The sequence below is a fragment of the Chlorocebus sabaeus genome, chromosome 8 (assembly GCF_047675955.1).
Source record: "Chlorocebus sabaeus isolate Y175 chromosome 8, mChlSab1.0.hap1, whole genome shotgun sequence".
Lineage (NCBI taxonomy): Eukaryota > Metazoa > Chordata > Mammalia > Primates > Cercopithecidae > Chlorocebus > Chlorocebus sabaeus.
Window position 1 is genome coordinate 82,636,358 of NC_132911.1, and position 13,558 is coordinate 82,649,915.

General features: G+C 32.9%; 1 protein-coding gene across 2 annotated transcripts in view; it reads left to right on the forward strand.

The window, feature by feature from the left end:
* ZC2HC1A (zinc finger C2HC-type containing 1A) overlaps nt 1–13,558 on the forward strand; it is a 52,709-nt gene that overhangs the window by 1,768 nt on the left and 37,383 nt on the right. For both annotated transcript variants that reach the window (XM_008000943.3, XM_008000944.3), the window contains exons 2-3: nt 7,438–7,514; nt 10,225–10,341. In XM_008000943.3, coding sequence (XP_007999134.1) covers nt 7,438–7,514; nt 10,225–10,341 — 194 coding nt within the window. The remainder of the gene's footprint in view (nt 1–7,437; nt 7,515–10,224; nt 10,342–13,558) is intronic.

Sequence of the window (13,558 nt, forward strand, 5' to 3'; positions counted from 1 at the left end):
GAAACCTTACTACGAATGTTTTTAAAATGTAATGGAAACCTATTATGATACTTAGTTGGACAGGTGGACAAATAGATAGGATTCTGTATTTATAGGCGTGTTTTATGGACCCAGCTTATGATGTTACAGGGCCCAGCTTATGGTGTTAATAGTGCTTGCTCTTTACTTTTACATTTTTTTTTTTAAGAAAATAAGATTCTATCATTAACTATAATGTGTTTAATTGTGATAAATCGGGTTGAAATATGTGAAGTTGCCCTAAATTATATAGGGCAAAACAGTTGAATTCTGGTAATTTCAAGTGGTTCAATTTAATAAAAGTTCTGAGAATTTTCTGTTGAAGTTAGGATGGTGCCTTTCTCCCCTTTCTCCTTCTCCCCCTCCCTCCCCTAAGAGATCACACTTTGCAAATATCAAACTCTGAGTCTTAAGTTTACCGTTCATTAATTCATTCATCCGTTCTTTCATTCTAGAAACATTGATACAGTGATAGATAAAGTAGTTTCTTTCCTCTATTGGAAGTTAAAGTCTAGTACTTTGAAGGTGTCTGATAAATATTACATTGCAGTATCCAGTAAGAAATATTCAGAAGTTTGCTTAATGTGTCAGAGTAATTGAGTAAGTATTGTACTCTGGCATTAGACATATGTTTCTAGTTGAAACCAGTTACCAGACATTGATCTTGGCTATAAAACCAGAAAATATATGGACTCTTGAAAATTTCTATTAAAGATAATCTCACTCTTTCTTATAACTTTTACATTATTTGCATGTAATCATATACCATTTGTTTTACTTTTGGTCTTCTGGGTCTTTATGCTTCTTGAATAGTCAATAGATGAGGTGTTAGGCTCAAGCCCTATACTTTGAAACCAAATATAAGTTATCTATGTTTTTGTAGAATCAATATCTGAGCACTTCTACTTTCTGTGGGTAATTATAGCAAAGCCTTTTCATTCAATAAAATTTGTGCCCTACAAAATCTATCTAAGGATAATAGAAGTAGTTCTAGACTTGGGAGAGTTCTAATCTCTTAGAAGCTTTTTTTTTTTTTTTTTTGGTCAAATGAAGAGATGGTAAAATCTAAGCAGATTTTATCCTTGTATACAGTATTGTCATTCCCTTCATATCCCTAATAAATGGTTATAAAAATTGTGGCAGAGATCAGGCTGTCCGTTCCTCTTGCAGATTGTCGAAATTATTAGATCTTAGTACTGCCCTCTAAAACTTGATTACAAGACTGACTGCTCTTCAGTGTAGCCCTTGGTTTAAAGACAGTCATGTCTCATCAAAATTTCTGTTTTGTTTTATTTTTTTGTAGTATAAATGTATACTAGTTTACTGAATAATTTATCTTTATTCATTTATCTAGCATTTATTGGTTTTTGGTACTGAGTTGGATGCCAGATATATTTAATAGACAGTGTATTGGAGAGGACTGTGTTTGAGTCCTTGCTTTGTGTCTTTTTAGCTCTATGATTTGGTTAGTTTACTTAATCTGAACCCTTATTTTCCCTGCTATGAAAAAAATGGAGCTATTAAATATGTAACTACCGAAATTATATTAAGTATTAAATAATGTAATATATGTAAAACATTTAGCTAAGTGCCTAGTGCATAGGAGGCCCTCTCAATGTGTGTTTGTTAGATGGAGAAAATCACAAAAAGCATGTTAGCAGGTCCAGTATAGGTAAAACATAGCATGCTTGGGAGGAGAGAAGGAAATACTGAAGCCAAGAGAGAAAAAAATTTAAAGGTGAAAAGGATTCATCAGCAGTGGCTCAGACTATCGAAAGGCCCAATAGGATGGGGATTCAAAAGAGGGCTTCAGATTTGACCATTAGTAAATTAATAGTAATCAGTTACCTTCCTTTTTAATGTCATTATTATCTCCTTATTAAACAAACTTTCCCTGATTATCCATACTTCTCCAAGACAGCGTTGTGACCATCTTTTCTCCCCTTACTTCGTTCTACCTTCATTGTGGTTATCACCATGTAACATTTTATATATTAGTTTTTATTTGTTTTTTCCCTATTAGATGAGTGAAAGCTCTATAAGATCAGAGTCTTTGTTTTTTTTTTTTTTAATCATCTTTATACCCCTACCTTCTAGAACAGTTTCTGCCTCATGCTAGGTGCTCAACAAATACTTATTGAATCAAGGAATGGATGTATTTCTTTCTTTGTATCTTTCTTTCATTCTTCTTTTTTTTTTTGAGATGGAGTTTTGCTCTCGTTGCCCAGGCTGGAGTGCAATGGCACGATCTTGGCTCACCACAACCTCTGCCTCCCGGATTCAAGTGATTCTTCTGCCTCAGCCTCTGGAGTAGCTGGGATTACAGGCATGTGTCACCACGCCCAGTTAATTTTGTATTTTTAGTAGAGACGGGGTTTCTCCATGTTGGTCAGGCTGGTTTCGAACTCCCGACCTCAGGTGATCCACCCGCCTTGGCCTCCCAAAGGGCTGGGATTACAGGTGTGAGCCACCGTGCCTGGCGGAATGGTTGTATTTCAATACAGTGCTTGGTCTGATAATGTCTCCCTGCAATTTAGACAGTGAGTGAATGAGAGGTAGGGAAGGACTAAGCAGAAAATGTAAGTTAGTGTTTCAAAAAATGTGCTCCTGAGGACACTGGTGGAGTACATTGGTCTTGGGAGTACAAAGGATTTCTGATAAAATAAATTTGGGGAAATAACAACATATTGTCTCTTTAAGACTAAGGGAGTTCTGCTCTAAGAGAACCCATTTAACTTAGTTTAATCTACCATTTTCCAAACATTTGGCCGTGAAGCAAGGGATTTGAGGATAATTCCTAGTATAAATCATGGGTCATGTTCAGACTGGGTAGGAAGGGACACGCAGCCAGGAATGAGCTTATTAAGAAAAGCAAGTCACTTTGAGATCAAGATAGTAATTTAGAGAAAGGTAGGAAGTAGAATTCTATGGTTAAAGGGGAAACTTGAGTGTTTTAAAGTCCAGAGTTGGTTGTTTAGGCAGTAGTTTTGCCAAACTAGAGTGCAGGTGACTAAAATGCTGTGAAGGATGAAGGTTGTGTGTTGAGTTGGGTAGGCATTGACTAGGTTAAGACAAAAACTCTTCTAGGATGAGCTGAAAAGGGTAAATCTTGTGAGACACTGGAGAATATTGATTTTAAAGTAATTCGATTTTAGAAAGGATACTGGAAAGAAAGTGGTATAACATATTTTGTGCTTCAAAGGAAAGGTTTGTTGAGAATTAAAGGAATCAAATGAACGATGATAGAATATAAGACTTACCAGCAGTAAGGAGATAGACATGCCACAAGGAAGGCCAGAACTGTTCTTAATTTCCAAAATTTCTTTGAAAATGTTCTCTCACAGTTCTTAGATGTATGCATTTTAAAATGTCACAACTATTTTAAATAAAATAATTATTTCTCATCACTTACAGTGTTAGATAAAGATACCATTTCAAGTCTTATCATCATACAGGTTTTGAAGTTGCAAAATATAAGCATGTTACAGATAAAAGGGGACCATGTATCATTTAACTTAAATTCCTTATTTTATATAAGAAAATCTAAACCTTAGAAAGCTTAAGTATCTTGCCTGGGGACTCATAGTTCTCAGTGACAGAGCTGGGGACTTGAAGTCAGATAATGTAAGACAAATTCCCGTGCTTTTTCAACTATAGTTGTCATGTCTTTTAATGAATTTAATTAGAGCAAAATGTGGCTTTTGACTCTGAGGCCTGAGGTATTTATCATGATCGGAGTAGACGGTTCCATTAATATGTTTTTTAAAAATTATTTTAGTAATAAAATTTATATCCAGGCACATGATGATTATTTTAATTTTAATTGAGTGAAAGGTGTAGCCACATTATTATTTAATTAGTTGCGTGTGTGAGGTCAGAATATTTTAACCCCTTGGTCCAATTAATCTTAATATAAGTATTACATGTATAAAATAACAATTCAAATAATACATACAGTTTGCATAACTAGGTAATCTTAACCTTATAGCAGTATACTTTCTATTATCTGGTGATAAAGAAAAAATGATTTTTTTTACCCTAGACTCTTCAGATCAACTCAGTATGCCACTTAACTGATCACCAGCAGTATTTCTTCATGCCTTGGAGATTAATAAGATAAATTTTGTTTTTAAGGTTTAGTAATTTACCATAGAGATAACCTTTAAGGTAAAAGAACATGACAAATTGATTTGTTTAAAATAATTACAAGAAAACTGCATATTTTCAACTAATCAGTTTGATTATCCTTAAATTATGACTTTTCTGTGTTAATTCTGGTCTTTTTGCCCACTGATAACTCTTAAGCCCATTTTAATTGATAATTTTGCTTACTTCAAAATACAGTAAGAAGTATTTTTTACAGCAACTGACAACTTACCAATGAAACGAAAGAAAACATGACAATGTGAAGTTTCACAATTTAAATTATAGAAATTATTTTAAATTAAAAAAAAATTTTTACTTTAAGTTCTGGGATACATGTACAGAATGTGCAGGTTTGTTACATAGGTATACATGTGCCATGGTGGTTTGTTGCACCCATCAACCTGTCATCTAGGTTTTAAGCCCCACATGCATTAGATATTTGTCCTAATGCTCTCCCTCCCCTTGCCCCCTATGCCCTGACAGGCCCTGGTGTGTGATGTTCGCCTCCCTGTGTCCATGTGTTCTCATTGTTCACCTCCCACTTATGAATAAGAACATGTGGTGTTTGATTTTCTGTTCCTGTGTTAGTTTGCTGAGAATGATGGTTTCCAGCTTCATCCATGCCCCTGCAAAGGACATGAGCTCATTCTTTTTTATGACTGCATAGTATTCCATGGTGGATATGTGCCACATTTTCTTCATCCAGTCTATCATTGATGGGCATTTGGGTTGGTTCTAAGTCTTTGCTATTGTAAATAGTGCTGCAGTAAGCATACGTGTAGTATGCTTTATAATTTGTATTAGAATGATTTATAATTCTTTGGGTATATATCCAGTAATGGGATTGCTGGGTCAAATGGTATTTCTGGTTCTAGATCCTTGAGGAATCACCACACTGACTTCCACAATGGTTGAATTAATTTACACTCCCACCGACAATGTAAAAGTGTTTCTATTTCTCCACATCTTCTCCAGCATCTGTTGTTTCCTGACTTTTTAATGATCGCCATTCTAACTGGCATAAAATGATATTCTGTTTTAGAGAATGAAAGCGTTGTCAAAATTGGAGAATTGTTACCTTCCTACTGGGTAGAAGTTCCCTCCATAGGTCTTGACATCAACACACATGCACATGTTGTGTTTTGTCAATTACAGTGCTATGCTCTATGGCCAGCTAATATTAGAAGACATTATAAATTTTTATATATGTTATATATATATATCTTTATTTTGGGTGAAGTAATTGCATTCTTTTCTAAAAAAAGATTTCTTTGGGGTATAATTGCCTTTAAATTATCCCCAAATAGCATTATTTTAAAATGGGATTGTATGTGTTTATGCCTTATAGTGATAATAATTTTCTTTTTTAAAAAAATGTTTAAACATGTTTGATAGCTTGTGGAAATTAATGTCAAGAACTGGATTTTATTATATGGTAATATTCTGGTTGCTGTTATGTTTTAATTTTTTTGTATAAAAAATTAGAGATGATTTGGTTCTTAGATCTATTTAATAAGTAATGAGATTATGTTAGCTTTTATTTATTTATTTATTTATTTATTTATTATTATTATTATAAGTTCTAGGGTACATGTGCATAACATGCAGGTTTGTTACATATGTATACTTGTACCATGTTGGTGTATGTTAGCTTTATGAGAACAATAATTGTGTTATTCTGTCCTTGTGTTAATATTACTTAATGCATGCTTAGTATGTAGTTTTTCTATGTGCTGAATTTATTTTTCTCAATAGTTAATTTTTATAAGATTTTGCTTTGTCATCTATTTAACAAGTAGATAAGCAAATACACTTTGAAGTATAATATGTGGTGTTTTTAAATATTTTTTATTGATGAATTTTAAAATCATTCCTTATGTAAAAGAATACATGAAAACTGTAAGCAAATTTAGTAGATTAGTTAGCATGTGATATTACTTAGACCATCATTTTGAAGACATTCTTATCTAAATGAACCTAATGGTTTCCATTTAGTAACTCTGGATTGTTAGTGGACTTAAGTGATCCAGATAAATGAGATGCTCTCCCTAAATAGCTTAGCTCCTGGTGTTGGAGAAGGACAAATCAGGCAAATCTTAGCTTTGCTTTTGTAGTGTTGACTGCTTAACTGCCACCACACAACATTGCCTCCATCTGAGATGACAAGTAGTCACTATCCACCAGTCAAATAGGGCAGTGGAGTAACAGGAAAATGAGAAAACAAAACAATTCTTCTGTTACTGTATTTGAATGCAATCTTACTAGTATCTATTTTGGTTTGCCTGTTTAGTTCTCCGTGAACTCACTAAATGTCTTGGACCAGGTTATATGGAGTCATAATTGTACTTTTAAAAATTAGTTTGTTACTTCCAAAGGAAAATGTTTTTCTATTTGTCTTTCATATGATAAAAGAATTTCAGCATCTCTAAAATATTCAGCAGAAACTAAGGGGAAAATGTTACATGTTTAAGTATCATTTTTAGGAAATTACAGGTATGAAAACAAGTTTATGTTTGATATTTGGAAATAAAATAAAATGACAAAATGAATTATGTAGAGTCACAAAGAATGTAGTTTCTTTTTTTTTTTTTTCTTTTTAGTAATAACATTTGTTGTATTCAGACACATGATAGTTATATTAATTTTGTTAATAATTGAGTGAAAGTTGTAGCTACCTCTTTATTTAATTTTGTTTGTAAGGTCAGAATATCTCCATTTACTAGTCCACTGACTCTTATATAAGTTGTATACGTAAAAAATAATAATTCATATAATACATGTAATTGCATAACTAGGTGATAGCATTGCACTTTCTGTTTGGTGATAAACAGAATAAGATTCCTTTTATTCTATATACTTCAAATCATTGGAGGAAGTCGCTGAACTAATCACTAATGGTATTTCTTCATGCCTTGGAAATTAATAAGATAAATTTTGTTCTTAAAATGTAGTAATTTACCATAGAGATAGCCTATAAGTTAAGAGAATATGACAAATTGATTTGCTTAAAATAATTACAAGAAAATTAGATATTCCCAACAGTATTAGTTTGGATATCTTTAAATCATGACTCTTGCATATTTATCTTGACCTTTTTCACCACTGATAACTAAGTATTATGCTGCTTTTAATAGATAATTTTGCTTATTTCAAAATGCAGTAAAACATTTTTCACAAAAACTGATAATTTACCTATAAAACTAAAAGATTAAAATGTGAAGTTTCGCAATTTTAAGTTATAGAAATTATTTATTAAATTCCTTCCTGTTTTAGAGAATGGAGGTGTTGTCCAAGTTGGAGAATTGTTACCTTGCAAGATTTGTGGAAGAACATTCTTTCCAGTAGCATTAGTGAGTAGACTGATTTTGTACCTTTATGGTTTTACAGATCTGTAATTGTTCAATAATTCTGTTCAGTTCTCATGGGAAGAACTTATGTGGAACAGTTTTTCAAGAGTTAATGGGTAATATTCTTTGTTCAAGGGTCTTGATTTCAGCTATGCCATTCTTCCAGAATGCTTTCTTTCCTTCAGAATTTGGTCTTCAGAACTCTTCTATTAAAGTTTAAAGTTATTCCTAGTTTTACGAGACTCTTACCAAAAACAAACAAAATCACAACAAACGAAATCAGATGCCTTAGAAATAAGTAATTATTTACAGATACAAAATAATATAATGTCTGGAATTTGCTTTATAGGACTTCAGGAAAAAATCAGGGATAGGTGAAACAAAATTGTTCAAATATTGGTAACTGTTGAAGCTGGGTGGTAAGTAGTAAAAGGGAATTAATTATCCTTTTTTGTCACCTCTTATGTTTGAAATGTTTCAAAGAAAAAGATTTTTTCAATGTAAAAGTACACCTGAAATTTTTTATGCGTTCTTTAGATATGTTAGCTACTTAGTAAGTACAAATAAAAACGCTTTTAACTAATCTTAATAAAAATTACCTAATTAAATAGGGAATAATAAAAATTATGCCTATGTACCTTACATATTTTAATTTCAAACACAAATACACATTTATTAATACTTTGATGTAAGACAGGATTTTTCTGTGAATATGGATCATGCTGATTAAAGTTCTGCCCTATTCCGCTGTGTATCCTCTTACTTTTTCTAGTTTGTTTCTTTAAAGCAAAGTGAGGAATTAATGATCCAAAATATCCTTCTGACTGTAAGAACCTTTTAAATAATGATGGCTTTTTTGTAATCTTTTAAAAACATCTTGCCCACATATTCAATGATTTTTTTTTCTTACCAATTTATTATTTTTCAGAGTGTTCAGCTGAATTTCACAGAAAAAAAAAAAAGCCTTTTTCTGCTCTCTTTTATGTGGTATTTAACTTAATAATGTTATAACAACTAAAACTTGAGTTATGTTGGGAAACAAGCACCACATACACTTGACATATATAACTTAATAAGGAACATATATACGTGGGTCCACTGCACTAGGTAGTCATCTGCTATCCTCATTTAAAACAAAAATACTTAAGAGCTGTAATTACAGTGCTTGTTTGTTGAAATGAAAACTGAAAATAAGTATGTAAAGCAGTTGATTGCTAATTGTGTACTGAAAGCCTAAGAGACTCCAAGACACCAAATAATCCAGTTTTGAGGTTTTGTTTTTCCCAGAGAAAGTTTGACAGTTCTACCTTCTTTAGTGTTTATGAAAATACAAAAGAAAAAAGTGTATTTAGTGTATCGATGTCATCAGTCATCGTGGTTAATATATTGGAGGGAGAATGTTTATCCAGTTGGTTTACTGGAGGTCGTTTAAGACAGCTTCCATTCTAATGTCCCTAAACTGAATAACTGAATAAATGAATGAATGGACAACTCCATAAAAACAAACAAACAAACGAAAAACCTGTAGGAGTTTTAAACACTACATAGCTCAAGAAAAATCCTAGGTGAAGAAAACTGCTAAGTTTGAGTTCCAGAAGGGAGGAAAAGAATTAGTATGAGGGAAGGATACAAATCAGACCACCTGTCCTATTAGTTTGTGTTAACTTTATGTTAGCATACTACTGTTATGTTAACTTTAGTAATCCAAACTACTACTCTTACATTAACTTTTGTAATCCTAAAACTAATGTATTCTTTGTATTTTCTTTTTCTAGTATTTATGTTCAGGTATTTAATGGAGACTTTTTTTTTTTTTTTTCCAGTGTAGTAATTTTGACTTTGTTACTTTTTCTTAGTGTTACAGGACAGAGAAATATGTTACAGGAAAAGGGTCCCAATGGAGACCCTAAAAGAGAGTTTTTGGATTTTGCACACGAGTTGAGGGCGAGTTCGCAGTGCAAAGTGAAAGCAAGTTTTTTAAGAAAGTGATGAAAGAACTGGTACTCCATAGACAGAGCAGCCCTGGGGGCTGCTGGTTGCCCATTTTTATGGTTATTTCTTGATGATATGCTAAACAAGGGGTGGATTATTCATGCCTCCTCTTTTTAAAATATACAGGGTAAGTTCCTGATGTTGCCATGGCATTTGTAAACTGTCATTGGCACTGGTGGGAATGTAGCAGTGAGGCTGACCAGAGGTCACTCTCATCACCATTGTGCTTTTGGTGGGTTTTGTCTGGTTCCTTTACTGCAACCTATTTTATTAGAAAGATCTTTATGACCTGTATTTTGTGCTGATCTCCTATCTTATCCTGTGACTTAGAATGCCGTAACCATCTGGGAATGCAGCCCAGTAGGTTTCAGCCTCATTTTACCCAGCTCCTGTTTAAGATGGAATTGCTCTGGTTCACACACTTCTGACATTAGTAATGTACAAACTAGGAGAAGATTATTAAATAACTTAATGAAATATTAGAATAGTGTTTATAATTTTTCTTTTTTTAACGAGAAAGATAACTTAGAGCATGCATTATATATACCTTTTACAACTTAACTTTTGGTTAAGGCAAGGTGTATCTTATTTATTTATTATTTTGTATTCAGATTTTTCATTTGGCCTCAGATTTTTAAACTGGTCTCAATGTAAATAAAGTTCTGTAGTCTTACCTTCTGTAGAAAAGATAATGATAGGCTACATTTCTTTTTCTTAACAGAAAAAACATGGACCCATTTGCCAGAAAACTGCTACTAAAAAACGGAAGACTTTTGATTCAAGCAGACAGAGAGCTGAAGGAACTGATATTCCAACAGTGAAACCTCTCAAACCAAGGGTAACTATATAACCTTTTGAACAGTATGAACCTTGGTGTTATGTATGTTGAAAAATATTATATTATCTGTTACATTAAGACTAAGAATAAACACAATTATCTGCTACATTAAGATTAAAGAATAAATACAATTATATGTTCAGTTTAGAAATTATCAGAAGCTTATAAAACAAATTTTATTTTAAACAATAAGCTTTTAAACTTCAAAGGAGAGACCAAGGTGTGGTCTCAAACTCCATCAATTACAGTGAGATTTTTATAGCATTGGAGAGCCAATTGCTGTCCCACATTCTTTTCAAGTCATTATTAAAAGCTTTCAATATAACTTAAGTTCTTATTTATTACATCTTCTACCATTATGATAATCTCTACATCCAGAAAGTTAAGCAATTATTTACAGACATTTTAGCATAACAGATACTACTGATTTTGACATATTGATTGCGAGGATTTGTAATCTGTATAATGTTTCTAAGGAAAAGTTTTATCAGTTGTTCAGTGTCCAGATACGGTTATTGTCAGTTTATTTTCTTTCTTGAAACCAAAGCAATGAACCTATTGTGATAATCTCTCCTTAATATGTGTCATATATTATAGTAAGCCCTTGGTATTTGTGGGAGATTGGTTCCAGGACCCGCCTCTGATATCAGTATCTGTGGATACTCAAACTCCTTATGGCATAATACTTATGCACATCCTCCCATATACTTTATGTCTAGATTACCTATAATTTAATGCAATGTAAATAGTTGTTGAATTGTGTCTTTAATGTTTGTTACTTTTTATTATTACATGGTTGTTTACTTTTTTCCTGAATGTTTCTAATTCATGGTTGGTTGACTCCATGGATGCGCAAGCCATGAATGTGGAACCCATGAGTAGTAAGGGCCAACTACGTATTGCTAGGAGTAAATTACTTACATACTTATTCAGCATAGTTGTGAAGCATCGTTTGAGTGAAATGGTCTAAGCTAAGTACCTGATTGAATAGGTTTTTGAAACAAAATCCTACTGTTAATGATAATAACTTCTTCCAGTGGTATAAGAACATTTTTCTATGGGGAAATTAATCTTACTAATAAAAAATCATTTGATGATAGAAAAATTAGATGTTCATTTTTATTTTTACTGTGAACATTTAAAGTAAGGATGGTAAAGTTTGAATAAACTACATAAATCAATATATGACGTTTTTCTTAGGTACCTGCTACCTATATTAGCCTTAACTTGCTTTGGTAGATAAAATGGCCAAATCTTTGGAGGCAGTACAATATAGTGCATGCTAAAATTGGCTCAAGAGTCATACTGTCTGAATTTAACCTTCGCTTTGCTACATACTATATTATTCTGAGCAAGTTATTTATTGTAATTATGCTTCTGTTCTCTGTAAAATGGTGATAGTAGTAGTATTTATCTTGTGTGGTTATTGTAGGGATTACATAAGATTATCCATGGTGATTTCAATGACTATTAGTCATCCTGTTTCTTTTATAAGGAATTGGGGTTGTAAACTTAAAAACTCAATCATAGGAAAAAGCAAAGTGAAAACCATTGCTTTGAATTAAGTGTTCATTGCCCTGTTACCTAAAACTGTGGCCCACAGAGCAGTAATAGCGGGAGTATTTGGGAACTTGTTAGACATGCAGAATCTCAGCCTCCTCCCAAACATACTGAATTAGAATCATTTTAAGAACATCCTTGGGTGAGTCATATGCATATTAAAGTTTGAGAAGCAGTGTCTTAGAAGCTTTGTATGTTGTAAGTGTAGTTTTTAATATATTTACCTGTATCAAGAAAATCCTACAAAATCATAAGCAGAGTGGGGCAAAGCAAATACAAACTTCATTTTTGGAAAAACAAAAGGTAGGCATAATTCATAGATTACCAAATATACGTAAGGACTGCCCCAAAGCAGTTGAAATCCAGGAGAAATTACCCATAAGAGGAGGTATAGGAAATTGCTTGGGGGCCTGTGGCTGGATTCTGGAAAGATTTCCAGAATCTACCTTAAAGGTGAGGGGTTTCCTCATCTTAAAAGTGATTCCTTAAAGGTGAGAGATCTTATCAGATAGTATCTTTTACTATTGTTTAGTACAACCAAGGCAGAAACTGGGAGGAGCTGAAGGAATTTGGATAGCTACCAGCTGCAATGAGCAGGGCTGAAATTGTATAAAAGCCAGGAGGGAGAGAATGGTGGGAGTGGGAATAGATTGTTAAGGAGGCCTAGTGTCAGAGGCCCTTAGAAAACATTAGTGAAAATGCCTTTCCTGAAGATGAACGGCCTGACCTAAAAGGCTGTGACCTTTTTTTTTTTTTGAAGTAGTTCTCATAGGATCTGAGGGAAGCAGGGTGTAATCACACAGAGACGCCTTATTTGCAGGAACTAGTCTGAATCTGTTGCAATAGAGAGGAGAGCTGCTGGTTTGTATAGCTACCCTGGGCCTCTCCTCCCAAAAACTTCTTGCAAATAGCTGAACCAGGAAATCTATGCTGAATAGTAGAAATGAGTAATAGAAGTGATGAATAATAGAAAGTATATTAACTCAGCATTGATAAAAGATGCTATGAGATAAAAGGTAGAAAAAAACAGCAAAACTTGCCAGTAGATGAGTAATAATCATAGAGCAGATGAATGTTATGATCAGATATTTTGCTATAAAATAAGAAACTTTAAAAAGTCAGTAATCTCAAACATCTAAATTTGCTGACATTTAAGATTTTTGCATTTATATTAATCAGAGAAGTAGATATGTAAATCTTCTTTTTGTCAGAGTTTTGCTGCTCTCAGAACACTATCTGGAAAGTTGTTTCGTTGTTTTCTATTCTCTGAATTATGTGTCTACAAAAAGTAAAAATTAAGGGCAGCTGAGCCAGGAGGTTTCTTTGTGGGAAGGAAAATATTTTCTAAGATAAATGTGACTATTTTGATTTTATATTTGTTCTGGTATCTGTTTTGTTGTGTTTTCCAAGGACATTGCCCATTTTGTCATAATTATCAAATTTATTGGCATACAGTTTCTTTATAGTATCTTCTTGTCTTTCTCATATTTGTGTATTATTTTTCATTCCTTAATAATTTGAGTTCTCTTTTTTCCTTTTTGTTTCTTTCTTTTCTTTTTTCTTTTTCTTTTTTTTTTTTTTTGAGACAGAGATCTTACTATGTTGACCAGGCTGGTGTTGAACTCTTGGCCTCAGGTGATTTCTCCCACTTTCACCT